General features: G+C 42.5%; 1 protein-coding gene across 2 annotated transcripts in view; it reads right to left on the reverse strand.

The window, feature by feature from the left end:
• Nucleotides 1-9,354: 9,354 nt before the first annotated feature.
• Nucleotides 9,355-27,737, reverse strand: part of mapk1 (mitogen-activated protein kinase 1) — a 31,666-nt gene continuing 13,283 nt past the window's right edge. The window contains exons 4-9 of one of the 2 annotated variants that reach the window (XM_048996786.1): nt 25,561-25,677; nt 18,183-18,297; nt 16,797-16,928; nt 16,402-16,511; nt 13,570-13,689; nt 9,355-11,796 (exon numbers count right to left, since the gene is read on the reverse strand). In XM_048996786.1, coding sequence (XP_048852743.1) covers nt 13,573-13,689; nt 16,402-16,511; nt 16,797-16,928; nt 18,183-18,297; nt 25,561-25,677 — 591 coding nt within the window. In that variant the 3' untranslated portion in view covers nt 9,355-11,796; nt 13,570-13,572. Of the gene's footprint in view, nt 11,797-13,565; nt 13,690-16,401; nt 16,512-16,796; nt 16,929-18,182; nt 18,298-25,560; nt 25,678-27,737 lie in introns of both variants that reach the window. The other variant, XM_048996777.1, reaches the window with a different exon arrangement.

Consider the following 27,737-nt stretch of genomic DNA (forward strand, 5'->3'; position numbering starts at 1 on the left):
AAAAAGGCACGTTTATTGCTGGAGTTTGTAAAAATTTTGACTTGTTTATGTAGTCGACTTTTCAGGTATTTATATTTTTTCTTATTATATAATCCTTATTCGATTTTTCCCTTTCAAACACATCTTAAGGCATGTCGGATTCTGATTATAATCTTACCGGTATGGACATTCTACTAAATGTTTTTTTTACGCGTTAGACCTTAGTCTCAAACCTTATGCTTATAGAATCGTTGGGACTTATTCTGCAGACGCTGCAGGCAAATTAAGAATATTGTTCACATATGACTTGAAAAAAAATCTTTTGTGGAGGGCAGTACATCATGGCCAAGTAGTCATTGGAACACTGCTGCATGCCTGTCCTTCCCACTGTAATTAGATGGGAAACGTGTGCGTAACGTAATGTCGCTTTAATCGCATTTATACTGAAAGACAGCGGACTACACAAACACGTCAATGCAACAATGATAGGTATTATTGCGTCAACTGAAAAAAAATACGCAGAAAAAAACGATTGGAAGCTATTTTAAAAGACCAACACATTTTTATAGGTCTTTTAAACAGATCTTACTGTGTCATAAATAAACCATTCCGGTCTAGCATCCGGTAGATTTGTGCCAATTTCTTTAGAATTTGTTACAATACTGCCATCTACTGGACAATTTAACCATTTATCCTGTTCGGGGTCGCCTGGAGGTGGTGGTGGGGGGCGCTAGAGCTTATTCCAAGCAGCACAGGGCAAAGTCAAGTGGGCTTTATAGTCATACCGTACATTTATATAGTGGCATGAAGTGATGTCCCCGAGGACCGCACGTAATAAAGGCAGGGTTTCACAAAACTTAATGTCCAAAAACACAAGATGCTGTGAAACAAGGGTGTTGGGCACAAGGGTGTATAATTATACAGAGTGCATTGAAAGTTGTGTGTAAACATAGTAAATAATGTTGCAGCATAAATGGCTGAATAAATAGTGTCAGTTGAATAACAATAAGGTAAAGTGAGCAGTGCCAGTGGTGGGGAGGTGTGTATATTCTTAGTAGGGGGTTGGTGGGGAGGGGACACCTGGGTGTTGAGTGTCCTGACAGCCTCCGGGAAGAACTTGTTGCAGAAACATGGCAGAACTGGCTTGGATGCTCCTCCAGATGGGGGCAGGACAAAGAGTCCAGGGGGAGGGGTCGTGCACAATGCTGGAGGCTTTGTGGGTGACACTTTTGTGGAAAATGTCCTTGATGCTGGGGAGAAATGTTCCCATGTTTTTTATCCACTGTGGGGACTTGTGGCGCAAGGCAGGGACGCAACCTGGACAGGATGCAAATCCGTCATAGAGCACATACACATGTAAACATACCTTATGGGCAAATTAGAGATGCCAGTTACCCTAACTGCATATCTTTGGACTGCAAAAGGAAGCTTCAGCACTTGCTAGACACACACCCAACCCAAGGAGAACATGCCGACCCCACACAGAACGCAACCACCCACATGGGAAATGTTCACATATAAAAATCAGGCACTGAAATGTCGTAAAAAGCTTGAACTTAAAAGCTGTAGGGACTCCAGCAGTGCATCCAGTGGCATGACTCGACCATAATTCTCACAACCCAAAACCAGCAGGGCTTTTTAGTAAGGCTACTAGAATTTCAGCAACATGTTTTAGCCCATATTCTCATAGGGCAGACGTGCACCCAATCAGCTTCTAAGCTGCACTATAGAAATGTCACACTTTCTTCTGACTTCTGTAAAATGTTTTCTTTAATGCCCTATGCTTATATTGTTTTAACTGTGTTACCTGATAACTTCTAATGGTTTCTAACACTTAGCATATCATCTGACAGCCTACTTATGCTACTGATCTTCTGCTCTACGCAAAATCTATTTAGTATCTGGGAATAACCATGGTCACCCCTCAGGATCTAAATAGGTCATGAGGAACCCACAGGGATAAAGAAGGCAAGGATTCTATTGAAGGTTACAGGAAATTTCAGGATACCTAAGCAGAGGCTCTATGGTTTACCTCTATTATTTTTACAGGAAATAACCATTTGTACTATATTATTGTGCATCTTAAAATTATACAAATTTATGCCAATGCATGTTTTTCAAAGAGGCTGTTTTTAGGATTTAAACTAAAAAAAAACAAACTATTGCTTACAGGTGACTGCACTTCCTCGATCTCTTGCTGCAGAAACTCAGTTAATTAGAAAAGCAGACAAGGAGACACAGCATCTATTATACCTCCATAAATCCTCTAGAAATGAGGAAGGTTAAATTCAATCTACATGGAAGAAGTAGCACCTGCTTGACCATGCTGGATTATGGATTGGGGCTACTGAGCACCGGTGGCCAAGGGTCCCAACATTAAACACTACGATTCTCATACATAACGTGAGTTAACCACCCTACCCCTTTCAATATATAAAGATGATCATCAGGCCCCATTGACATTTACTGCACAAATTAGCCATCAGGACCTCCGGGCCCTTCAGCATTAATAGTTCAAAATAACCAGCAGAGGTCTTCAGGGGCTTCTACATGTACAGGGTAAGCTGACCACCACCAGGTGGCCCGGGACCCTCACCATATACAGTGACATCAAATGCTAGAGAAATTAGCATTCACTTGCATAAAGTTACATTAGGAATCCATTCTATTCAACTGTTCTATGGTGCCTTTTAAATAGGAGGTAAGAAAATTTCAAGGTCCAAATTACCAGAATTGCATTAACATATTGCAATGTGCAAAACCACTAATAATTATATATAGCGCGTGCCTCCTTTTCCTTCAGATAATCCAGGCATATCGACACAGATCACTGGTTCTTTCTTGTTTCTGTGCGTTTCGACCAATCAGATGGTGGTGACGTAATCAGGTTGGTTTAGTCACGCTTGCAGCCCTGCTAGTAAGTGGGGCCTTGTCAGTGCAGGTACAGGTCGGGTACAGCTTGGATCATTTACAATGGGAAACCATCTCTTTGTAGATCGGCTGAGAAACGGCTCAGTTTTTGGTTGCAGTGGAGAAGCGCCAATATACAGTGCAAGTTAAAACATTGGTACTGCAGGGACTTCGGCTCTGGGCCTTTGGTGATGGACTCAAAGTTCAGTGTTCAGTGGTCAAATAGTACTCCTAGATTTATGATATCAGAAGCCGGTCTAATGGACACACCATCAATACAAACTGAGAAATTAGATGTTTTCGATCATTAGGATTTAGGATCTAAAACTTTGAGAAAGTTGTCATGCATCAAAATCTTAAAATTAGTGTTTTGGGAGGATTCAATGGGTGATAGCGAACAAACACATAACTGAATATCATCTGCATAGCAGTGAAAGTGAAGGCCATGATATGAATGTACAGTACAGGCCAAAAGTTTGGACACACCTTCTCATTCAATGTGTTGTCTTTATTTTCATGACCTCACTTCATTCTCACTGAAGGCATCAAAACTATGAATGAACACATGTGGAGTTATGTACTTAACAAAAAAAGGTGAAATAACTGAAACATGTTTTATATTCTAGTTTCTTCAAAATAGCCACCCTTTTCATAGTTCATAGTTTTGATGCCTTAAGTGAGAATCTACCAATGTAAATGGTCATGAAAATAAAGACAACACATTGAAGGTGTGTCCAAACTTTTGGCCTGTACTGTATATGTAAATTAAAAAGAGAAAGGGGCCAAGAACTGATCCCTGAGGAACATCATTACTGAAAGAAGAAGAGATAAATGACTTGTGTTTGCCTAATGCAGAGTAGAGACTGGACTGCCAGGACCAGAATTGGGGAACCCTGGCCTAGAGTGATAAACTGTTGTCTATTTGTGAGATGTGACCTTAATCAGAGAAGGGCTATACCAGTAATACCAGTAAAGGAGAGGCGGGAATTGAGGACCTTATGATTTACAATGTCAGGAGACCCAAGGAGATCATTGACCACATACAATACAGCTACGTCAGTGCTGTGCTGTTTGCGGAATCCAGACGGAAATGGCTGAGTGCATTTTCCTGAAGAAAAGATGGATCAATACGACGTTTCCTGTGACTTTCTGCTAGGAACAGAAGACTGAGATAGTTAGAAAGAAAACTTTGACTTGTCAGGTCTTTTTCTAGATAATGTTAGCTAGTTTCTTAGCTAGCAGGAATTACTGTCCTGTGTATAAGTGACGGAGGGAGGTCATTTTACTAAAAATGAAAAGTAACAGTAGCATACCTGTTAGCATAACATGTCAATGTGCTGTTTGCTAGCTAGGGAGCTATGTGGATGTGGTCATCATCCTAGCTAGACAGTTATTAGTGCTAAACAAAAGTCAAAACATTTTCATGCAGTGTTGCTGTAGTTTTGCTGTTAATGCAATTCATGCCTTTAATAAAATTACCTGTTTGTGTCGCATAGAAATTATGGCCAATAATGCTAGCTCGGTAACTTGCCAGAAAAAATTAGTTAAGCTAGTTCTATATTTGACATCCATAACACAGCAAACTAACTAAAACTTAAGCCTTGGTTCTTGGGCAGAATCCACTTGTACTGGTATGTTAACTCCCGCCCCCCCATGTCAGGACATTCCTAGGAAAAGTTGGCAGTCCCTATTATGTCATTCACATAAAAAGGTAACATAAGCATAGATTGTGTTAATATTGGCTTTATTCTATAAATTTGCTTTCTTTTCCTCCCCTAATTGCTTAAGACACCAGCATTTGATGTCTGCCTTCACTTCTAATGACAAAGAAACTTTTGAGCCCCCATAAGTTCATGTCTTTATTGGTTACTCCACCTGCTGGACAGCAGGGTTCATTGCCATGCACATTGACCGAGAGCCGGGCATAAGAGTGTATGCCAAGTCTGAGAGCCCAGACAATGAAAATGTGTTTGAAATGGCTTCACTTTACAACCCGTTGTGATACCTCACATTCAGCATAAACCAGCAATGGATAATTTTTATAATGTATTCTCAGAGCGTTCCACAAGCCATGGATGGCATTATAAAGATGTACTAACGAGGTTTAACTGTAATGCGACAATGTAAATGAATGCTGACCACCAGCAGTGGCCTTTATAACAACATGCAGCTGGCCGTAGTCAAGGACAGCAAGCTACCACGGCAACCAGTCCTAAACAGCAGGCAAATTAGCTTAACCGCAATTTTCTTTTCTTCTCCCCTTCCTCCTTCTCTCCTTTCTCCTTTGTATTTCCTATTCATGTGAGCTAGAGCCCAGGGAGGAGAGCCTCATTGTTTCCGTGCCAACCACAATCGACATTTCACATACATACCGCCAAAATGGAATAAAGTTTTTATATTTAGTAAAGCGGTATATGAAAGCACATACTAGTAGTACTATTCTGCAGGGGCTTCATACAATTTATTTGGGAAATTTCTAATGGTGGACGCTGATCTTTAATTACTGGTATGCAGAAAATATTGAAATAATTATAATTACAATAATTATAATCAAAAGAAGAGGACTGTACGGAAAACATGTCTCTGGACGTAAGGTTTCTGGCACATTTTAGAAGCCATAGATTGTTTATGGTGTTTAATTTACCCAGTGTTAAAATCATTATGTTTTATATATTCCTGCTATTAACTTTAAATGCCTACTTATAATGATAATCCATTAGATAATCCAAATCATGTTGGTGAAATGAGAGCACTATGAGTAAACAGTTTAATTTAATGTGAATCAATCTGGTTTTTATGTACATTATGTTTTTGCTACTATTCAGCATTGCAAATGTGTTGCAAAATTTATACAAGCAAGAGGTCTAACATAAGAGCAAGGCTACCAAGCGGCTAAAAGATGAACGTCTGGGATCCACCTGCATGATAACATACATGTTTGACTCTTGAATATAGTTGGGAGATGTGTAAAGGAGAGAACATGAATGTAATACCTGAGTCCATACTTTGCAGGTCAAGCTGAAATAATGGACAGTAAACAAATGCGGCAGAGATGTTACATAAAAAGCCGACGGACGGAAGCTCCAGCCTGGAAGATAAAGCAATAAAGGGCAGCGAGGCTGTAATTAGACTGCCGTTATGAAAAGCTACGGCAGAGCGACAGCGAGCGGCAGTCAGCATCGGCAACATCCATTTTTAATTCCCTGCCAAATTCTCGGCTGTCAGAAGCCACTTTACAAGCTGGTCAGAGGTCTTACTGCCTGCAGATACAGGAGGACAGACTCCACATGCAGTGCTCAAACCCAGCTGAAGGCAGCTGCAGGAATCACTACTGCACATAAATATTAGAGCTGGGAATTGCCAACTAGCCCATCATACAATAATCTTTACAATACCAGCGTCATGGTTGAATGTATCGGAATATTATTATTGTATCCTAATAGTAAACTCTAATATCGAAATAATGGAACTACTAAAATTTACAAGCCAAATTTAATTCATAGGTTTTAATAATCTTTAGCTAAGTATCTTAAATAAAGTCAGTATACCAAAGCTCCCAGTCACCCAAACCATGCATTTCTTTGTGCTAGCCAAGTAGACATTTTTAGGAACAAAAATGGGGGGGGGGGTCAATTAAACATCTGACTTGTACTTCAGCATTTCAGAGGAGGACACTTCACTGCATTTTTGCATCATAGTGCACATGGTCATGTAGCAAAAATGTGAAATAAAACATTCAACTGTACCGCCGGTGTTAAACAGTACTGCAATAAATTAGGAAATTGATGCAAAATTTCAAAATGTCAATGAAAAATAGTGACAAACTGAAATACAATTTAATACTGGCAGTATTGATGCAGATCTAATAAATATGACATTGGTATAAATGACAATGATAAACTTCTATCCATCCAGCTTCAAAGCCACACTATAAAAATATCCCACTTTCTTTTGTCTTGAATTACTCTAAATGCTTGCTGAGTGACCTTTTCAGGAGTAAGATATTCCAGCAGGGTATCATCTTGGCAGAGATGTTTTGTGTAGAAACTGGTGTCGGCTGGCAACGGGGCAGCAGTCTCTGGGATGCGACTATGGGATCACTCCTGCCTTTGCTAGTTTCACAGGTGAAGGCTGGCCCAGCATAATCTTTTCCATTAAGACCTTGAACAGTAACGAGGTATCAGTATACTACAGGTAACTTAAACAACTTAAAATCTTTGTACCGAGTACATGTTCCCTACATATGAAAATGGTAGTACATACAAAGGTGGTGAGTTCAACTTCTTTCAGAATGTCACTGGGTGTCACTGAGAGTACTTACTTTTTAAACTCAAAGGTCGTAAACACTCAAAATGGGATATTTGTGAATACGATTTTATATTTAACCATGTATGGGATTCAGGATTCTGGCAGTGTAAGCCTGCATAAGCCATTGACTCCTGTTCCTGTCTATTCTACTGGCTTTTCAAAGGAATGATTCAGGTGCTCACTGACTGGTGCAGGCAGCAGTATCTGCAGCATCTTCAAATTCATCAATGGACCCCAATCTTGGGAAATGCTTCCGCACCCTCATTACTAGTGAGTGTATCGCAAGTGATGCTTGATTAAGCCCTTTGCATACAGAGATTAACCTTCTGAAACTGCAGAATCCCCCCTTCTACAGCACCCTAAAATGCTTAGGATCCAGGGGCGGATTTCCCAAAACCACCACACCGTTTGGAAGTTCTACCTTAAGTTGCATCTTAACGCTCTGACGTGTTTCCTGAAACATTCTTAGTCAAGTATATCTTCCGTAAGATATATCTTCTTAAGGTTGGTCTGAGGCTCTCTTAGCTGTCTCTTATCGCTGTTGTTGGCTCATACTCTTCATGTAAAATAACCCTAACATTAAGGGTATAGTGTAATAAGCAAACATCACTTAACTAAAAACAACTGATCTATGTGATAAAATGATTGTTTGATATGTGAGTACGGGTTTCGTCCTTGTACTCTAAATGCGCAGCAAATTGGCCTCAGTAATCCTTAGTTGGCAATACTGAAGTGCACAGGACATTATCTTATGTTACGGCAGTAATGCAACTTTCTTGGTGTTGCCATTGCTCGTCCCAATATCAATGACATGCACACTTATTGGTGCACGTCGGTGTTTTACAGAACAAATAAACTGGTGGTACTACAATCTGGGGAGGCGGGTTCGTGCACCCAATCGGCGAAAATCATAATTTACGGCTAGATGATTCAGGTTGTTAATTTTGTTCATTTTGCATTTTATTTTTATCTTCGCAGTTCTGATTAATGTCATATTTTGAAGAATTCCTGTAGTATTAAATTTATAAATAACATCACCTTCTCTCATGCAACGATCAAGCAATTGCTGCGTAGAGAGAATAATCGATTCTCGAACCATTCATGTGAACCAATCAGATGTCTCGGCGCCTATTAAGGTCACTCCTAAAAAGCTCTCCATAAGAAACTGTTCAGGAGACAGATACAGCAAAAGAAATGCCATTCATAAGATATATCTTAGTCTTCGTAAGACACTGAGAATTACCATTATCGGGAAATGCACCCCAGAATCAGAAAGAGGCCAAGTTCTCCAAACAACTAATACACTGGAACCTCATTTTCTTTTTTTGGCATCTATAAATGACCATATCAAAACTGGTTAGTTTTACCTTTTTAATAAAATTCACCTTCATTTTAGAAATGTCTCCTCTGCTGCTTAATCCTTTTTACACAACAGGAAAAAAAATGCTTCAGGTCTAATTCTTGGTGTTAAAGTTTGTTAATCATCTCTGGTTGTGTCTCATATATACCAGAATTACCTAAAGTTGTCAAAGCTGAAAGCTTAACTACAAAAGACTGAGAAACCATTCACTATGTTCACTGGGTGTTTAAAATTCAGAAGTCATAAGCCTACTGTGACGCCCGCTCCGTCCGCTCCTCGTGTGTGCCACGCCCCCTGATTACCCACGTGTGCTTCCCTGATCGTCTCCAGCTTTGTCCATTTACTTTGCTTGGTCCTGTCTTATTTAAGTCCTGGTCTTACCTGTTTACCTTGTCTGTCATTGATGTCTGTTGCCGTCCTGTATTCCCTGTCCCTGATTTCCTGAGAATTAAAACCCCGTTTGTCCCGTAATCTGCCTTCCTGCTTCCTGATTCCCCGCACGATCGCCGCTCTGCCCGCGATCTCCCGTGACACCTACAATATAAATATGAATAAATTTAGTGTATAGCTTCTAAATAGATTAAAGGATAATTTGTTCACTGGATGATGGAATCATGAACTATATGGGTGATGCACTGTGGTATGATAGGGAAGGGAAGCCACTGCTTCCCTTATAGCTAACTCACCGTCATGCTATTTCCATTCCTCTGCACGGTCACAAATAATGTTGATGAAATACAAAACATTTCGAAGTTAAATGAAAGTTAGGGGAACAAAAAAAATCCCAAGCAGCGGAATTGTACAGAGGAGTAGTTTAATACAAGTAAACAATTAATTATTTAACAAGATTAATATTCACTAGAAACAAAACATTCATTTTACAATAAAAAAAAGGGTTTACACAAAGCATCCAAAAATATAAGGCGGGGGAGCAGGAGGGAAAATAATATAATTAAAAAAATGTTCCATCTCTTACCTATTCAATATAGAATAACAATCACAAAGCTGTGGCAATAAAACTTTTCTTTAATTACATAATGGTGAGAATAAAGATTTCTCTTTTTAAAGAATAAAACTGCAATCACAACTGATCCCCAACTAAACAAAGCACGCAATAAATCTTGTCATACAAGACTAATAAAGGCACAAAACTGGACAGGTTGCACATGGATTCAGCAGAAGCTTATCTTACAAGAGAATTTGCAGTGTGTTTCTAGAGAACTAGCCTCCCACTCCCAGTCAGCACCATCTGACCCTAAGACAGTCTGACTGGACAGACTCCATTGAAATGGCACAGTACTGAACGCATGGAGCACAGTTAGTACTCTAGCGCTAAAGTACAGGGAAATGAAGCTTTTGCTTTCTGGGAAATGCAGGATACGAAGCATAGGAACAGTTAAACTGCTTCACAAACCCACAAACCGTCATTTGATCATTTATGGCTGTTCCTCTGGTAGGTGACTGAATGAGCCTCTCCTTTGCCTTCATAGAAGATTGGAAGCAGAGCCTTTGGCTCATCGAGAATGAAAATCACAACAAAACCATCCAGTCCAAGAGACCAAGCCGTTGCAGATATCCTCAGAATTGCAGCGTGACAAAACCACAAAGCGGACACTAACCCGCCCAGAAGAGTCATGCTTCCAGTTCTACCATGTCTTAGTCTACGATGCCCATTATGAAGTCCAATAAGACCAGTAGCCCTCCAAGATTTCAGTTGTGATTTAAAAGGTAACTGAATTACAGGTCTGATCACGTAAACGGAGGTTTTTTTAAGACGTACAGCAAGATTCTGTTTTCTCTACAAGAACATTTTCATCCTCAACTGAAGCCAATGCCCAACATTGTCCGGCGGTAAGCTTGTCTAAAATTTCACCTTCCAAAACAAAGTCAAAAGGACACAGAATGGGATTTTTGCTTTTTTTGGAAGGGGGGGGGGGGCTGTAAATGAAAGCAGAGAGAGCACAAATAAGGTAGAGGAAGGGGAGCCCGAGATTCCCGAGTGGTAGGGCCAGCAACGTGGCACTTACACAGTCTTTGTATAGAAAGCTTTAACAGTCATGCAAGGGCAGTCAATTCAGTCAATTGTCACAAGGCGGGAGAGGTCGACTCACTACGGGGGGCGGGTGGGGGGAGAGAGAGAGAGAGAGAAGGAGGGAGAGAGAAAGAGGGGAGGAGAGAGGGGGGGGGAGAGGCGAGGCTGAAACTCCACACTGCGAAACTACATGCACATGTTCAAAGCCTCCATGGTCTATGACCCTCAGGCAGCAACGCAAAGCTGGGGGGGGGGGGGGGGGGGGGGGGGCGATACACTAACGGCAAACTATAAGATGTGCAAAAAAACTGTTTGATTATGCCTGCCTTGGTATTAAAGCAAGCTAGTCAGGCATTAATCACGCAAACCCAGAGATGGTGTGGAGAACGAAGACATGCTGATATGGACTAAAATGAAATGCAAATGAAATTAAGAGGAGAGTCAGCACAACAGCTGTACAACAGGACTCCGCTGTAATAATTTACTGTAGATTCCCTCATTATGTGAAATGCTGGAGCCTGATGAAGAACAGAACATCTTCAGGGAGCCCTTTAATAGTAGGTGCTGTCACTTTGGGGGGTGGGCCTCCTTAGCACTAAGCAGTGTTAAGTACACACCCCTCCCCGGATGCTCATTTATACAGGTAAGGTCCAAGATTTAAGTGCTTGTGTCTGTAATTAAAATGGAGGCTTAATATTCTGTCTGACATTCAGCATTCTCACCACATCACACGCAGCCTGGCCTCACTCAAAAGGGGGGGTGGGGGGGTTAGGGTTAGTTTAGGAAAGCTGCAGGTGGGATGTTTCATAAGTGCTTTATTAAGATCCCGTAATATCCCCTTCTCTTGGGTAGGTGATGATGAATGATGATGAAAGATAATAATAATTCTCAAAGCCATTCTTTAAGTGACACCCCCCCAATCGAAAAAAAAAAAAAAAAAAAGAGAGAGAAGTGGCCCTACCTGCCAAAGCTACAGGCAAAAGGATGACAGGCATGTGAGAGTGTGTGGGTGTAGGTGAGAGAGAGAGAGAGAGAGAGAGAGAGAGAGAGAGAGAGAGGAGGGGGGGGGAATAATTCCCAATGCCCTTCCCGAGCGATCAAGCGGGAAGGTAGCTATGTTGAACCAAGACATGAACCAAAGCACATTCTGGAAGAGAAGCTGGCGAGTAGGACAGCAGCACTGGCGTCGCATCCATCCTGGGGAGATCTGTAAGGGCGGCAAGGGTGGGTGGGGGTGAGCTGGCTGAATACACTGTGTCACTTATCCTGATTGGTGTGGGACCAAGCACACGGCCAGGGAATGGACCGAGCTACATCTTGTGAAAGACTACATAAATACATTTGAAGTCATTTGTTGACCACCGACAGGTTTGGTGGATTCAAATAACCACTTTAACAACACGGCGGGGGTGGGGGAGGGTGGCTGGAATTGAATTAAACATGAAATGATGATGATGGATGACTGATGATGATGATGGCCCTCCAGAAACTGTGACCTTAGTGTGGTGGAGGGGTTTACGCGCCTTGATCCACAGAGCCACATTCCTGGCAGAAATCTGCAGGGAGAGGCTTGGCAAACTATGACCCAACAAAGACGCAAAGAAAGTTAACAAGGAGGACCAGCATCGGGAGATGGCTAGATATAGGTGGCCACAGGCCGAAAGCTGTAGAACCAGAGCTCATGAATGAGGTTGAACTGGCGAGTATTTATACTTTTCTATGCTGATGGCTGAACAGATGCAGGTCTTCCCAGCAGACAAGCAGCTTGCTTTTATGTGGTTGAGTGTTGTGGGGGAGAGTCCACTTTGAGGGTCTCCTTAACCCGGCAGATATGCCTTCTAACCTGGAAGTGAGTATTGAAAGCTTCTGGCAGACCAGTTACTATGGTGGTCAAAGGACTCCACAGTGGAAAAATCTGCAGGGGGAGATGAAATCCGTCCAAAGATGTCAAGAGCACTGAATGTTATTGGGATGATATGATTCAATGTTACATGGAAGGTGGGTAAAGTACCCTGCGGACTGGTTTACAAGAAATAGGACAGCAAGAGTTGTCAGCATTGATGGCACAAAACAAAACAAAATTTTGAGTGTTTTTGTTGTTAGGTTCCGGCAAGAGTGCATCTTCACTCCTGTTTGAGATGGAGAGGATGTTGAGGCAAAAGCAAGAGTCTTGTTATTTACTGACATCATGCTTTTGGTCTCAGACCGGGAACTCCAGCTTGCACTTCCATGCCAGGTGTGAAGTGTGAGGATGACAATCAGTAACTCCAAATACGAGGCCACAGTGCATTTGGAAGAGTGGATGGTTTTCTTTCCCTTATTGTCAGAATTTATGTGCCCCAGTTTGTTGTTTGGGACTGATGGTGAGAGGGAACATGGGACTGACAGGAGGAAAGTCAGACCAGGCATGCGATTTACCTCAATTCATCTCTCTCTTCAGCTATGGTCCTGAGCTCTGCGTAATATCCGGGAAAACACGGTTGTGACTACAAGCAGGTAAACCAAGGTTTTTCCACAGGGCTTCTCATTCATAACAGGGTGACAAGTCCAGAGGGACCTCATCAGGTAAGATCAAGAGGAATCAGTGGCATCTGGATAGCTCCCAAGAAAGCTGTTCTGGGCATGTGCAACTAGATGGAAGCCCTGGAGAAAACCTAGGACATGCTGGAGGGATTCTCTCTCAGCTGGCTTCGAGATGCCTAGGGATCCAACAGGATGATCTAGAGTCTGCGGCCATGGAAAAAGACGCCTGATCTGGCCTGGTGAGCATGCAACCAGAGTGACCCTCACCACTGGGAAGGTGAGATGGGATGAATGATATGAGGGCCAGGAATAGGAATTTGTACTCATACACATGAATGTGTAATTAGTAGAGCAATAACTTTTAACTGTGTTCAATTGTGTCTAGCAAAAATAAAATGATGAAGAGCCTGAACCACAACCCAGAGTGGCAGAGGAGCACCCCCTAGCTGTCACCTGCCAATTAGGTCCTGAAGCTGGGCTGGAAACGCGCTGTCTCAGTGAAGATGAGGTCCTTCAGGGTCTCCTTAGGCAGGTCATCCAGTTCCATTTCAAACTTGAAGGGAGCCTCAGCTACAGGCTAAGAAGGGGATCACAATGGCAAGAACAATCAGGGACACAAAGCTTCTAAGAGGACGGTAAAGTTTGTTCCTTTTAGAAATTAGTAAAAAAATTCCAGCTGTATAAATGTGAGGAAATAAGCAAACAAACAGCACTACTGATTACAACATTCACTGCATTATACCAAGTGTTACCTTAGGACATACCAACACCGCTTCTCGGTAACTTGCATTGCACGTGCTTTAAAACATTGTGCTTTATGTTGCGGTTGCTTTTAGCTCAATTAAGGGGGGGGGGGAGACGACAAACTAGACCCTTTGAAGGAAGCGCTAAGGACACCCATTGGCAACTGCAAGTGATCATGATGTCCGTCTTGATCTTCAAACTCCCAAAATCAATTTTAATTACCTCCTCTGTGGGCGGTTCAGTGGCTGCCGTGAAAGGAAGGCAGCACTGTGACTAGAAGGTTACTCTGCCTCCAAGACCGAGAAAGCACACGGGGGTAAATGCCAAGACAATAGCCCATACGTACAAAGAAGCATCCTACTTCAGATATGTGTGGAGATGGCTGACCCAGAATAATCGCAGGGGATTTAAAATAAGTCTGCCCTTTCCCTGTCACTCAAATACCATATTAAAATTGACATTTGAAGTAACACTGAGGCAGGTGCTGGATACCCCTGGCAGTGTGCCAGGGGCTTGGCATCCCTGCCAGTCCACGTGTCGCCACCACAGGTCACCAGAGAACCAGGCCACTGGGTACCACTCTAGACAACTTGGACAATAAATTGCCCCAAATATATGTGTAGGCTTCTGCTCAACATTTAACACTAATCCCATCCAGACTAATCACCAGCCATTAGAACTAGTACACCCTTTGGATCTGTGGCAGAGACTTGTGAGTACAGATTGTCAGAAACACCTCTTCCACTTGTTCTTTGGCATCCCACAGGGCTGTGTACTGAGCCCCCATGCTATCCTCACTGTTCACCCACGCCTGTGCCGCCAGACAGCTCCAACGCCATAATCAAGTTAGTGTTAATGACACAACTATCGTAGGTCTGATCACCAATGACTATGGACTGGCCTGTCAGGAACCTCTTCCCAAATATCAGCAAGATTAGATCAACTGCAGGCAGCAGAGACTGGCGCCATCCCACCCACACTGGTGGGGATGCTGCAGAGCAGCGGTTCTCAACCTCTGCTCAATTTTTACCATGCCAGCTCAGACACAACCCTATATCAAGTGCTGTTTAAATGAACAATATGGTCAAGTGTGCAGTGCAGTCTGCAATGTACACCAATCAATGTCTGTGGCACAAATCTGATTGGGTGTGTCAGTGAATTTTAAGCATCTGTGGTTTGATTTTTTTGAATTAGCTGAGTGTTCACTAGTTTTTGCTAAGCATTTGCAGACCCAAGACTTGTTTATATAGGTTAATTATAGGGTTGGGGCTGGGAAATCTGATCAGCAGCTTTCTGGTTTTAAAAAGCTTACATTTCCAACTCTGTCTCTCGAACCCATTCAGAACTTGCCACGACCCAAATTTGGGTCACGACTCATGGGTTGTGAATCACTGCTGTGGAGTGCGCCAACAGATTTAAGTTCCTGACACCTTCCACTAGTCACATGACACTCAGGAGTCGGATGGCAGACTGAATGGCACCATCAGTGCCAAATGATTTTTTACAGAGTCATTGAGCACAGCAGTACAAGGCACCGCAGGGGTTGATGCAGACCACTAGCATGAATCTCAGCAGTTCAGGACATAAAATAAATGTCTAAGTGTAGTAATTCGGAGTATTTGACTTAAAGACTCATAAAATACCCCATAGGTTTGCTGTAATATTCATTGTGAGCATTACAGTCCCTATCCATCCATCCATCCATTTTCCAAACCGCTTATCCTACTGGGTCGCGGTGGGTCCGGAGCCTATCCCGGAAGTAATGGGCACGAGGCAGGGAACAACCCAGGATGGGGGGCCAGCCCATCGCAGGGCACACTCTCACACCATTCACTCACACACGCATTCCTACGGGCAATTTAGCAAGTCCAATTAGCCTCAGCATGTTTTTGGACTTTGGGGGGAAACCGGAGTACCCGGAGTAAACGTTACAGCCCCGACAATTAAGGAAATACTGTACTACTTATTCTCAGAGCATCATGGGTTTATAGTAAAAATAAAATTACACATATGGATTTTAACCCTCCGTTACTGTGGCAAAAAACCGTGGTGAGGTATGACAGGCACCAAAGATGAGATTAGTTGACAGAAAGCAATTGCAACTTTAAATCCTGGCGATACATTTTGCCGAGCAATTAAGTTCTCCTAATAAGGAACACAAGGGATCAAAATCATTTGGTATCATGGGCAGATAAAAAGATCCAATGATTCCTGAAAGCATTCAAACAGATAGCATAAATACAAAAAAATAAAAAATCTCAAAAGAAAAGAATATAAATATAGTACAACTAGTAGCAATATTACTCGCAGCCTTCCCTCAAAATCTCTCCCTTTGAGACATTTAGGGAGGAACGCCAAGCAAACATCACAGCTATTGTGCTGTGGCGGGTTATGCGAGGCAAACTGCTACAGGTACGTATGCACTCCAGTTGGTGGTGATTACGGGATGGTAAACTGGCGCCCAAACAATACATTAAAACAGCTAGCAAAGTAATGAAGGGTAACAGTGCCTTCAAGACCCCGCAAAGCATAATACAGAACTCACCTCATCTGTGGGGTCATAATACTGCTCCAGATAGGGGTGGGCCAAGGCCTCCTCCACTTCAATGCGCTTGTGAGGGTTAAAGGTCAACATTTTGTCCAGCAAATCCAAAGCTAGTATAGACACAGAGAAGAAAGCACCTGAGAGATGCGTACGGCCAGTAGGGGGCAGAGTAGCCAGGGGCTGGAGCACGAGGGCAGCTCATTTTAAGGGAAACCTGCTCCATGAACAAGATGCCCAGTTATGGATGGATGTAATGGAAGTATAAGAAGCTTTATGTTGTGCGTTTCAACCCAAGACCAAATTTAAGATAAAACACTGGGACATTTTCTGGCATTTGAGGCTACCATCCGTTGGCCTTTTGAGCACAGTCTGAAAGGAAAGTGGGGCAGGCTGACCTTTCGGATCAGCGTTGGGGAAGAGTCTATTCCAGGGCACTTTGCACCGTAGAGGGAGAGACAGCAGGTAATTCCGGGCTTTGAGGTTGAATATGCAGTTGAGGTCTTCCTGAGAGGGTGAGCCCAGGATGCCTGTAGGGAACACAAGCGGCAACTTAACAGCTACATCAATATATATATATACACACAGCAAGGTGAATAAGGTATATTCACAAGGCTTCCATGCTTCAGTAGATGACGGTTAAGTTAATGTCATCCCCTTTGGCAGGGCAGCAATGGGATAGCAACGCAAATGCTAACACTCATGCCTGCAGATAAAGTGCACGTGGTTATTGCTGGGGGCTGGTCCTTTATAAAGACAAAATCAAGGCAGCATGAGAAGCTGAGGCAGTGGGGCCACACATCCTGCCTGCTGTGCACAGACAAGAACACTGATGGCTCCGCAGGACGGCCCGTTCCGCAAAAGGTAACGAAATCAAGAATGATCCAAATATAGGAATGACGAGAGCCATCGCTAAGGAAGCATCTGCTCAGAAGAGGAGCCAAAACTAGCAGCCTGTGGAGGAGCGCAGAGATGGCGGGAAACATGAGCGAAATCACTAACCCTGGGGGGCAGAATGAACAAATGAAGCCGAGCACCTTGTTCTCTTACAGATATTTGCGAGATTTTTGTCAATATGAAACATAGACAAAAAAAATTTTATGGCACCAAAATACAGTGTCGCAAAAAATGTAGACGTCAACTCATTGTTCTGCTCAGTGTCACTTTCTGATTCTTCCCCAGGACATGATCGGCATTCCCTAGCAACGCCACCCTCAGTGCACAGCTCAAATTCCAGCCCCCAGGAAGCCCGACCCTGGTCCTAGAGCCAGATCGCCATGTCACATGCAGACAAACAGCCTGTCGTTTCTGAGCAGAGGGGCACAGTCAGCAATTTGAGCAGGAGGAAGCCGTTCTCATTACGTATTCTGATCTGATGAGATATGGATGGTGATCAAGCAAGACAAGGACAGACTAAGTTATGCAAAAAAAAATCACCACCGACGCATCTTGTGACTTCCACTGTTGACGTCTATATTGCTCATTCTTTCACTTGATCGCTTTACACAACCAGAATGGCTAAAAAGGGCCCATTTTCATGGTAGAATGCATGATCATTCCTGCAAAGCTATTTTAACGTCAAAGTTATCAAAGAGTGACCCACTTCCCATCTTTAGGAGCTGGTAAAAAATAAACTGCTGGTAAAGATCGTGGCGTGCACAGATTCTTTCAGCATGAAATTTGTACTGCTTCAGCCAAAAATTCCTGAAAGAATCTTGTAATTAATAATTACAGTTGATTCATCATAATTACGTTGTCCATTAGGAAGGAACATGAACGTTTACCCAGAATATGATTCAGTTGGTCCAGGTAGTGTTTTCCTGGGAAGATTGGCCGGTTGGACAGCATTTCAGCCAGGATGCAGCCCACTGACCAGATGTCGATGGATTTAGTGTAGCCCTGGAACCACAAAAAATAAATAAATAAAAATCGTGTTGCCATGAGAACAGAACTCCACAAACGAGTAGCTATGAAATTTGAACATACAAACAACACCAGCACCAAGTGTAGGAAACAGAGTAAATCGTGAGAACATGTAACAATGGCCTGGAGTTTAGTATGGCAATTTAACAGCCAGCACTCATCATTAAATTATTACTACTGAAAATCGATTGCAGCAGAAGTAAGCAGAAAAGCTGCCATGATTATGCAATTAAACTCGACTACTCGATTATGTTAAACAAAAAAAAAAGTAAAAGTGATTCGAGCGTAAGCATAGTACAAGCAGGTCCAGCGAAGCCTTAGTTGTGTGGGAGCACTTCACATTAAAAGTGAATGAAAATGCAGTCGGTTAATATGGCAAAGCAGGGCTTAATCACAACAGCATGACTGCAAAGCAATACCGTCGTAAAAGGCACTGACAGACTTACCCAATAATACGGGGTTAGCCATAGACCACTACAAGCTATGCACCCATAGGTCTCAGAGTAGCCTAGCTTATCTTTGTCATAATTCTAACTTAAGTTTTAGCATTGTCTTGAGATAAAAGAATCATTAAGCTAAACAAGTCATTTGAATCATTAAGTCAAATTCAAAGTGAACTCTGTCAGCTCAACCATATAAAATATACAGTGAGACGAAATGGCGAAGCTCGGGGTGTGCAGTGTACAGATACTAGTGCAAATAAGAATTAAAAACAAGATGAAACACAAGACATTGTACAAAAGACAAGAGAGAAGTCACAGCAGCATGGCATTGTAATGAGTAACGTACATTGATGCAATGTATAGTCATGTTTTTATAGATTATATATATTTAAACACTTTTTTTCATAAGAGCAATATGAGGCAGTAGTAAAATTGACCTTCAAGCTTATCCAATTAGCAGCATGGCTGACGGTACTGAAGCAGTGTGTAATAACAGATGTATATAGTAAATGTTTAAGAGTATGTGTAACAACTGACCAGTAACAGCAGAGTCAATAGTGATAATGATAATTGATGATTATTTAAATTGCAGCCATGACTAAGTGACAAATGTAGTGTGCAAAACCAGACAAAATGTGAATTTCCAGTGCTTTTGGTGTGTGTATGGGAACGTGCTGTGCTGTGTATGTGTACGAGTTCTCGTGTGTATTTTAAGACGTGGATGAGGAAGTGTGAGGATCCCAGGGGGCGGTGTGGTGTTAAGGAGCCTGAAAGCCTGGGGGGTAAAAACTGTCCTGCAACCTGGTCGACCCAATTCTCATGCTACAGAATCCCCTCCTGGATGGCAGAAGGGTGAAAAGTCCATGCGAAGGGCGGGAGGGGCCCTGCATGTTTGCGAACCGTGTCCTGAAGTGAGGGGAGAGGCACACCAATAATGTTCTCAGCCGTCTTCACTGTTCACTGCAGGCGCTTGCGGTCAGACGTGTTGCAGTTTCCATGCCAGGTAGGGATGCAGTCGGTCAGAACACTCAAAAGTGCCTCTGTAGAAGGTGGTGAGGATGGGAGTCGGTATGGTCGCCCGCTTCATTCGCCGCAGGAAGTGGAGTCTCTGCAGGGCTTTCTTGGTTAAGGAGGTTGTGTTCATTCACGCAAGTTCCTCAGTCATGTGCACACCAAGGAACGTTGTACTCCTTATGATCTCCACAGCTGACCCGTTGATACGGAGTGGGATGTGGGCAGGACAGGTCTTCCTGAAGTCCACAATAATCTCTTTAGTCTTGTCGACGTTGAGAGACAGGTAGTTGTCCCTGCATCATATGGACAGCCGTTCCACCTCCTCCCTGTAGGAAGATTCATCATGCCATGGTATCATCCGCAAACTAGAGGATGTGGTTGGAGTTGTGTGCAGCTGTGCAGTCCTGAGTCAGCAAAGTGAAAAGTAGTGGACTGAGTATACAGCCCTGTGGTGCTCCTTTATGCCGAGTGATGGTGCTGGAGATGTTGCAGGCAGAGCTAAAGTCTATGAACAACGTCCTAACAAAAAAGTGTCTTTTTTGTCCAGATATGTCAGGGAGAGGTGGGGGGCAGAGAAAATGGCATCCTCAGTGGACCTGTTGGACTGGTATGCAAATTAGAGGGGGTCTAGCGAGGCGGTGAGATGTGTCTTTGTGTGTGCCATGACCAGCCTTTCGAAGCACTTCATGATGATAGCTGCGAGTGCAATGGGTCGGTAAGCATTCAGGCACGTCACCGATGACTTCTTCAGCACTTGGATGATGATGGTGGATTTGAAGCACCCCGAGACCAACACATCTTTAAGCCAGATGTGCGTGAGGACACCAGCTGGTTGGTCAGTAGATTCTCTGAGCGCACGTCCGGGATTGTTGTCAGGTCCTGCAGCCTTGCATGGATTGACTCTGGAGAGACAGAGTAGTTTTCCCTCACAGGCTCTTTGTTACGACTTCTTGCAAAGTCGTCGTTCAGCTTGTCTGGTAGGGAGGCGTTACCATCACTGCAGTGTGAGTTTGGCTTGAAGTCTGTGAGGGACTGTGCAGCCACATACAACGAGTGTCCGTGGTGCTATTAAAGTGTTCGTTGATTCTCTGTGCACAGACCTGCTTAGTGCTTCTCGCCGTCCGAGACAGATTAGCTCTGGTCGCTCTGAGAGCAGCCCTGTTTCCAGATCTGAAAACAACATTTCTGGTCTTCAGCAGCATGCGCACTTCTCTCATCATCCAGGGCTTTTGGTTGGCTCTCGTGGTGACATCCTTGGATACAGTGACATCCTCTATGCACTTGGTGATGTAACCCATCACAGAGTCTGTGTACTCCTCCAGGTTGATAGAGTCACCATTAGTGGCAGCCTCCCTAAAAATATCCCAGTCTGAGTCGAAGCAGTCTCGGTGGGGGCTAACCCGATAACTTAGTCAATGCAGGCCAACATGAAATGGTACACAAGTCATAATTAAGGATTAATACACCACCAAGGCGGCAAGGAAAAGGGCACCGCATAGTGGAGAGTATATAAGATAATAACTGCGCCTTTTCTTACTACTGTGATTCACCTGGCCAACACTACAAGTACAGGTAGAGAAAATTAATCAACACCCTTCAGATCAGAAAATTTGCCAGCGCCAACTTTTGTCTGAGAGTGTATCATATAAAAATCTGAGGAGTGTATATTTTATTATTCTGTTTTGTGACTGTATCCATGCATATTTTGAATTGGCCTTTTTTGCTTCCCCACACTGGCAAGAGTGAGACATGGAAGCATCAACATACACAATGAAATGATACCAGAAAGCTTACTTTGAAAGTTTTGTGATTAAAATTGCAACACAAATAGAACTTTACACCGTAAACCCGAGTAGTTCTCCTAACTCATAACAACTGCATATTACTAAAAACCATCCACCTAGTTAATCCATCCCTCCAGTTTCCAATATGCTTGTCCTACTGGGTCGCGGGGGGTCCGGAGCCTATCCCAGAAGCAATGGGCACGAGGCAGGGAACAACCCAGGATGGGGAGCCAGCTCATCGCAGGGCACACTCACACACCATTCACTCATGCATGCACTCCTATGGGCAATTTAGCAAGTCCAGTTACCCTCAGCATGTTTTTGGACTGTGGGGGGAAACCGGAGAACCTGGAGGAAACCCCACGACGACATGGGGAGAACATGCAAACTCCGCACACGTGACCCAGGCGGAGACACGAACCCGGGTCCCAGAGGTGTGAGGCAACACTGCTAACCACTGCACCACCATGCCGCCCCCACTTAGTTAATCAAACGCAAATTTATTGGATAGTTTGAACTAGGTGTCAAGTTTTATTTTAATGCGACTATTTAAGAGTAAACAGCAGTAATTCAATCATTATTTTTGAGTAAGCAAAAACAAAATCTTTTTACATGTTCTGTACAGCATTTACGATACTTTGTTGCAAAACGTTTAACAGTAGTCTATGTTTTTCCATTGCTCCTTTGTTCAAGGCATATGAAAAACTTAATTTTGTTCTATCGTACTGATTCATATATTTGCATTGCAATATCGACTTGAGAATGAGTAAAGCATCCAAATCCCTTTCAAATCTATAGTACAGCACCTTTATTACTGTATTTCATGTTGGCAATGTCTTACCAACGTAATTTAATGTTACGCATAATTGTCAATTAGAGTTTACAATGTGCATGCACACTTAAATCATGCAGTAAAGGGGATCCACGGATGGTTCGCTAATATCTGCAGTTGGTCTTGGAAAGTATCCCTACGCCATACAGCTGGTCTACTGCACATGACTCTTTACACTGTTTCATCCACAGATAGCGTTCTTTTATTCTAATGAACTACATGCTAAAATACGGCACTGCATAATCTTCAATGCCTTATGTAAATCTTGATAGTAAAATTGGCCAGATTAATATGGTGATGATGTTGATACATCTACATTTGTACAATTATGACTTTGTCAAGTACACATCGCATGGCAGTTCAACTCTGCTTTGCACCATTTGTATTTTATTTTATTATTATTCATTATTATTAAATGAAGCCAAGTGGTACCTTAACATTGTTGGATAATGGTGTACTTAAATGTTAAATGTTATTTTACGCTTAAAAGGATAACAGTTCAGGGGAAAAAATAATATATTCGTTGTATAATAAAACATCGTAAGTCCCACATTCAAGCTTTGTACCATTTTATTACACGTTCCTGTAGATGAGCAGTTAACTTCTCAAACAAGGCATCTGAGGGTACGTTTTCTTGACCTCCCTGCATCCAGCTCACCGTTCAGCCTGTGTCATCTTCCATGTATGACCCTCTGCCTTACGTCTGGTTGCCTGGCAATTGGAAGGAGAGTCGGCACCGGCTTGTCATCACCTCCCTGCTCCCCGGTTGTCTCTCAAATTTTATGATCTGGACAGTATGACTCGGCACTTAGCCATCTCTCCAGTTTGACTCTCCCTGCCGGCCCCTGGAGGTTGGGCTCCCCCTTTGCTGTGATAACACGCTATACAAAAATAAATTATTTGTTGTCTACAAGGACAAAAAATGAGGATAGTCTTGGAGAGTGTATTGCAAAGCTCATGCAGAAACAGTGGCGGGGAACTACTGACTGATAATCATTGTCATCTAGATTTAGTAGATGATATTGGAAAAAGAGCTGTTAAAAGTAGCATAGAATGCATTTTTCCAGCATTTTAAATTGCTCTGTGGTGTCTACATAGAAGGTATGTGAACTTCTACCATCTTGCATAATGCATGCAGTGTTAGCATAGCCATAACTGTTTTTAACATTGTAATTATTTTAAATTACAGGTCAACAAATGACTTTACGATGCTAGCTTTGTCATGCAATTTGTATCAAGCACTCCAAATCAGGAAGCTGAGCAGCTTGTAAACATGTCATTCATAATGAATTTGGGCTACTACTTTAAATGACTGACGTCCATGTTGATTACATATTTGTTTAATTAACCAGGCAGTTACAGGCAGTATAGAAGTCTCTTAATGTCAGTATCACAGACTTTGTAATGTTTACTAATCCCCTGCTAACCTGGGGTACTTTTCCCAAAAGCACAGTTGCTAACAATGTTAGCAACTAACATAGTTAGAACCATATAACTGAAAAGTTATGTAAGTTACTCAAGGGACCTTTTGGAACTTACTAGAAATAACCACACATTAATGACTGTTAGCATATTTTTTTCAATGCCAGGTGCCCTTGTGAAGTGGTGCATACAGGCACATTGAAAGAGAAGACATGCTGCATGTTATACAGACGCACTGGGGTTGAAAATGTGCTGGTGCATGTTAAGCTTGGGCTGTAGTGAAGACTGTTACGCAACTATGATTTTTTTTCCTCCCACGTTTTACATCTGCAGGATTTAAATTTGAAAGCGGAAATTGCAGTGTGTGCGATTCACAGTATGTCAGTTCCATGTACTGAACTCTCCTTATTCAACTATGCTGAGGTAGTCGGACTTTCTTTCTACAGTATCTTTAAAATTGCAGTGATTGCCAAGTTTTGGTCCCTATGTCATGGCAAAAATGTCTGACATTGAATGGGTCTGTCAAAATTTTTTCGACTTGTACCTCAACCGAAATCTCGGAACTCAACCGTTCCTACTAAAACTTGTATGGGTTGAGACACATTCAACTCTACCAAAATCGGACCCCGAACAGGTCCGTTAAAAAAAAAAATATATAACCACAAGTCAACCGAAAACTTGGACCACAACAGAACAAAAACAGACCTGCTAAACCTTGTACGGATCGAGGCGAGTTTCTGATGGGCTAACACAACGACAAACGAACATCCTGAGACGCTTAAGCCTATGAATCGTTCTTAGTCTCGCGGTACCTCTTGACCGAGTTTGATCTGTGTTTCTGTATTAAGGGTGAATTTTTTTGCACTTTATCTAGAGTACAATTAGTGATACAGTAATGATGGCCCCTAAGAAAGTGAACAGTGACAGCAGCAAACCAGAGTAACTGTAGAACTTAGAGGAAATTATAGCGAGACTTGAAGGTGGTGCACGTGTTTCGGCTCTCGCTTGAGTATGGGTTTGTCATTCATTTCACGTTTAATGCTTTAGTATGTGTGCATTTTCGTGTGTGTATTAGTTTTATATTGATTGTTAATGCTTTTTATCATTAGGTAGGTAGATGCGTTTAAAATAGGCCATCATTTGGGAGTCTGGAACGTATTAAATTCATTTACATTATTACTTATGGGGAAATTTGACTTGGACCAAGACCAAAATCTCAAACTGACCAGTCTTGTGGAACAAATTAAATTCGTCTTGCAAGGTACCACTGTATTTGATTTGATCAATCTACCGATTTAACGTAATGATTAATGTTAATAAACGAACAGCGACATCCCATAATTACTTTAGAAAAATAGGGGGTCTGGCATAGATTAACGTGCCATTTTAGGCTCTGGTGGCCATCAACCCAACCCTCTGGCACATTCCACCCAGAGCCATAAAGCAAAATATCCAGAATGAAGCACAACTGAAACGCTCCATGATCCAAAAATGCTTGGAACGATACATCAAAATCTTAAGTGGTAATAAAGACGATCTCCAGCCAGAGTAAGCTACATGGCATAGGAAATTTTTAATTTGACAGGGAACAACATACAGATTATAGGCATCAGGTATCTACTGAGAAAAAAACACCACAAAATGAAGGGTTTTCCCTCAAAATGTCCTTTTACACACAGAAATTCCCATAATCCTTCTACATATTATTCTGAGATTAGAATAAAAATTTATAAAAACCACTCACCTTGGAGTTGAGCATGATCTCAGGTGCCCGGTACCAGCGCGTGGCCACATACTCCGTGAGGAAGCCTGTGTGGTCGTGGTCAGGGTCTGCCACGCGGGCCAGCCCAAAATCACAGATCTACGGGGGGAGTGCCAGAGCAGCATCGCATTAGTGAGCAAAGGAGCAACAACCAAAGGAAACATAAGCCTACATCACTCCCTCAATGACAAGAAATGCTAGCTGGCGTCTCAGTAATGCTAAGTTCACACCATACGACTTTCAAGTTGTCAGATCACTATACTGTTCTTTTGTGTTGATATGCACACTGTCCATGTCGACTGAAGAGTAAACAAAACATTTTTGTCAGTTAAACTGTACTTTGTCTCAGCACATGATGTGTTGTCCTACTTGTTGACTGCGTCATTACGCACGTCGTCCCAATGTGGCGTCCGTCTTACGAATATCGTCTTGATGTGTTATTTGTGTTGTTCTGCTTCTAGCCCTGCTGTATCATTCTCCCTCTTTGCGCTGTGATGTCGTCGTCTTGTAACATTGTCAAATACACCAATGTTTCTCCAATATGCTCTTGGTTTTTTCATAGATATTCAACAACCTGCAAAAGCTACTTCTGTCAAAATCAATTTAGGACTCCTTTACTTTTTCTAGTTCCAGTCAGTCAAAGTAAACTTTATTGTCATCTCTGCTATATACTGTACAGATACATAGAGAGAAGAGATGACGTGATATTCAGTCATGTAGTTCATCTGCACATCTAGTGTACGTAAATGTGCTACACAAATAAACTTGAATTAGTCTACGTGGGATTCAGGGACAGACAGAATAATAAAGCAGGAAGTGAAGTAAGACAACAAAAACAAACATTACATCAGTGTAACATGTATAACAATGCAGTCAAACAAAGAGAACGACATATCAAACGAGGTGCAGGACAGCGGAGTTAAACGACATCAAGACGACGTGTTGACATATTTGGTCGACATGCAACAGAAGTCAGACGACAGTGAGGACTAAGACGACAGAAGTACGATTCAAAGTTGAACTGTTTTGTCAGGTGCGCAATCAGCACAGACAATCATTGTCAAAACAGACTTCTAACAGCCGAAGTAGAGTTCAAAGTTGAATAGACACAGACAAACGTTTCGTTAGATATTCAGTCGACATGGACAGTGAGCTACTGAAATTTCTGGCACAAATGGAACCCCAGAAATATGAACAGCATAGAGATCTAACGACATGGAAAGTCATGTAGTGTGAACTTAGCATTGCTAACAATGCCAATTAGCTTCTCATCCAAGCAAGGCCAGCAATGCCGCCAAGGTAATGGAGCGCAGATCAGGAAAGTCCCTCTGGCCACCAGTGCTTAAGAAAAAGGGTTCGAGCTGCGTACCTCATACAGATGAATAATAATTTTTAAAAAATCTTAGGGATAAAACAATTCTAAAGAAAAAAAATAAATTTTTTCTATAAATCTGTGACATACTTATTGTTTGTTTATGATTACGTCATGTTTTGTCCTCCATATAAACACGAATAGGAAGCACTGTAGCAATAAACCCTGAAATGCAGCACAATTGATACATAACTTTCCACAAGCATCTACAGAGAGAAGGGCTTCTTATGGGGGGGGGGGGGGGACTAAGTACCAATTCATACTTCTCTTTTTTGCATGCGATTTCAGTTGGAGATACGGGGGATGGGACGTGAATTTCGCCATCAGGGGGTGGAGGTGGACGGCGGCAGTCGGTGTGAGCATAACCCAGATTTTTATGTCTAATGGACACCATACGCATCTGTACGCGCTGCGCTGTAGGGGCAGCATGGAGCTCCACAGGTCACCAGTCAAAGATGAGTGTAGGGGAAGAAAACTACTGCTACTACAGCTTATCGTGAGCAGCTGCACGAGGAGGATGGGGGGTAGATGCCAATCTAATTCTTCATACTGTCCATACATTAGAGAGGCATGGGGTATTTTACAAAGCAGCACTATTCTGGCATTTGTAAATCCTGGCGATAAAATTCACTGAGTGGGACGCGGTCATTTTTATTTTTCCCCAGCTAATTTTGTCAAACACGTTTTAAAATACTGTAGTGAGCCTCATTACTGTAATACCGCATCAGCTTTGACTAATAACATTAAAACTATTGACAAAAGTTTACCTGTTTCACTACACTATTTG

This window comes from Brienomyrus brachyistius, chromosome 2 (assembly GCF_023856365.1).
Source record: "Brienomyrus brachyistius isolate T26 chromosome 2, BBRACH_0.4, whole genome shotgun sequence".
Taxonomy (NCBI): Eukaryota; Metazoa; Chordata; class Actinopteri; order Osteoglossiformes; family Mormyridae; genus Brienomyrus; species Brienomyrus brachyistius.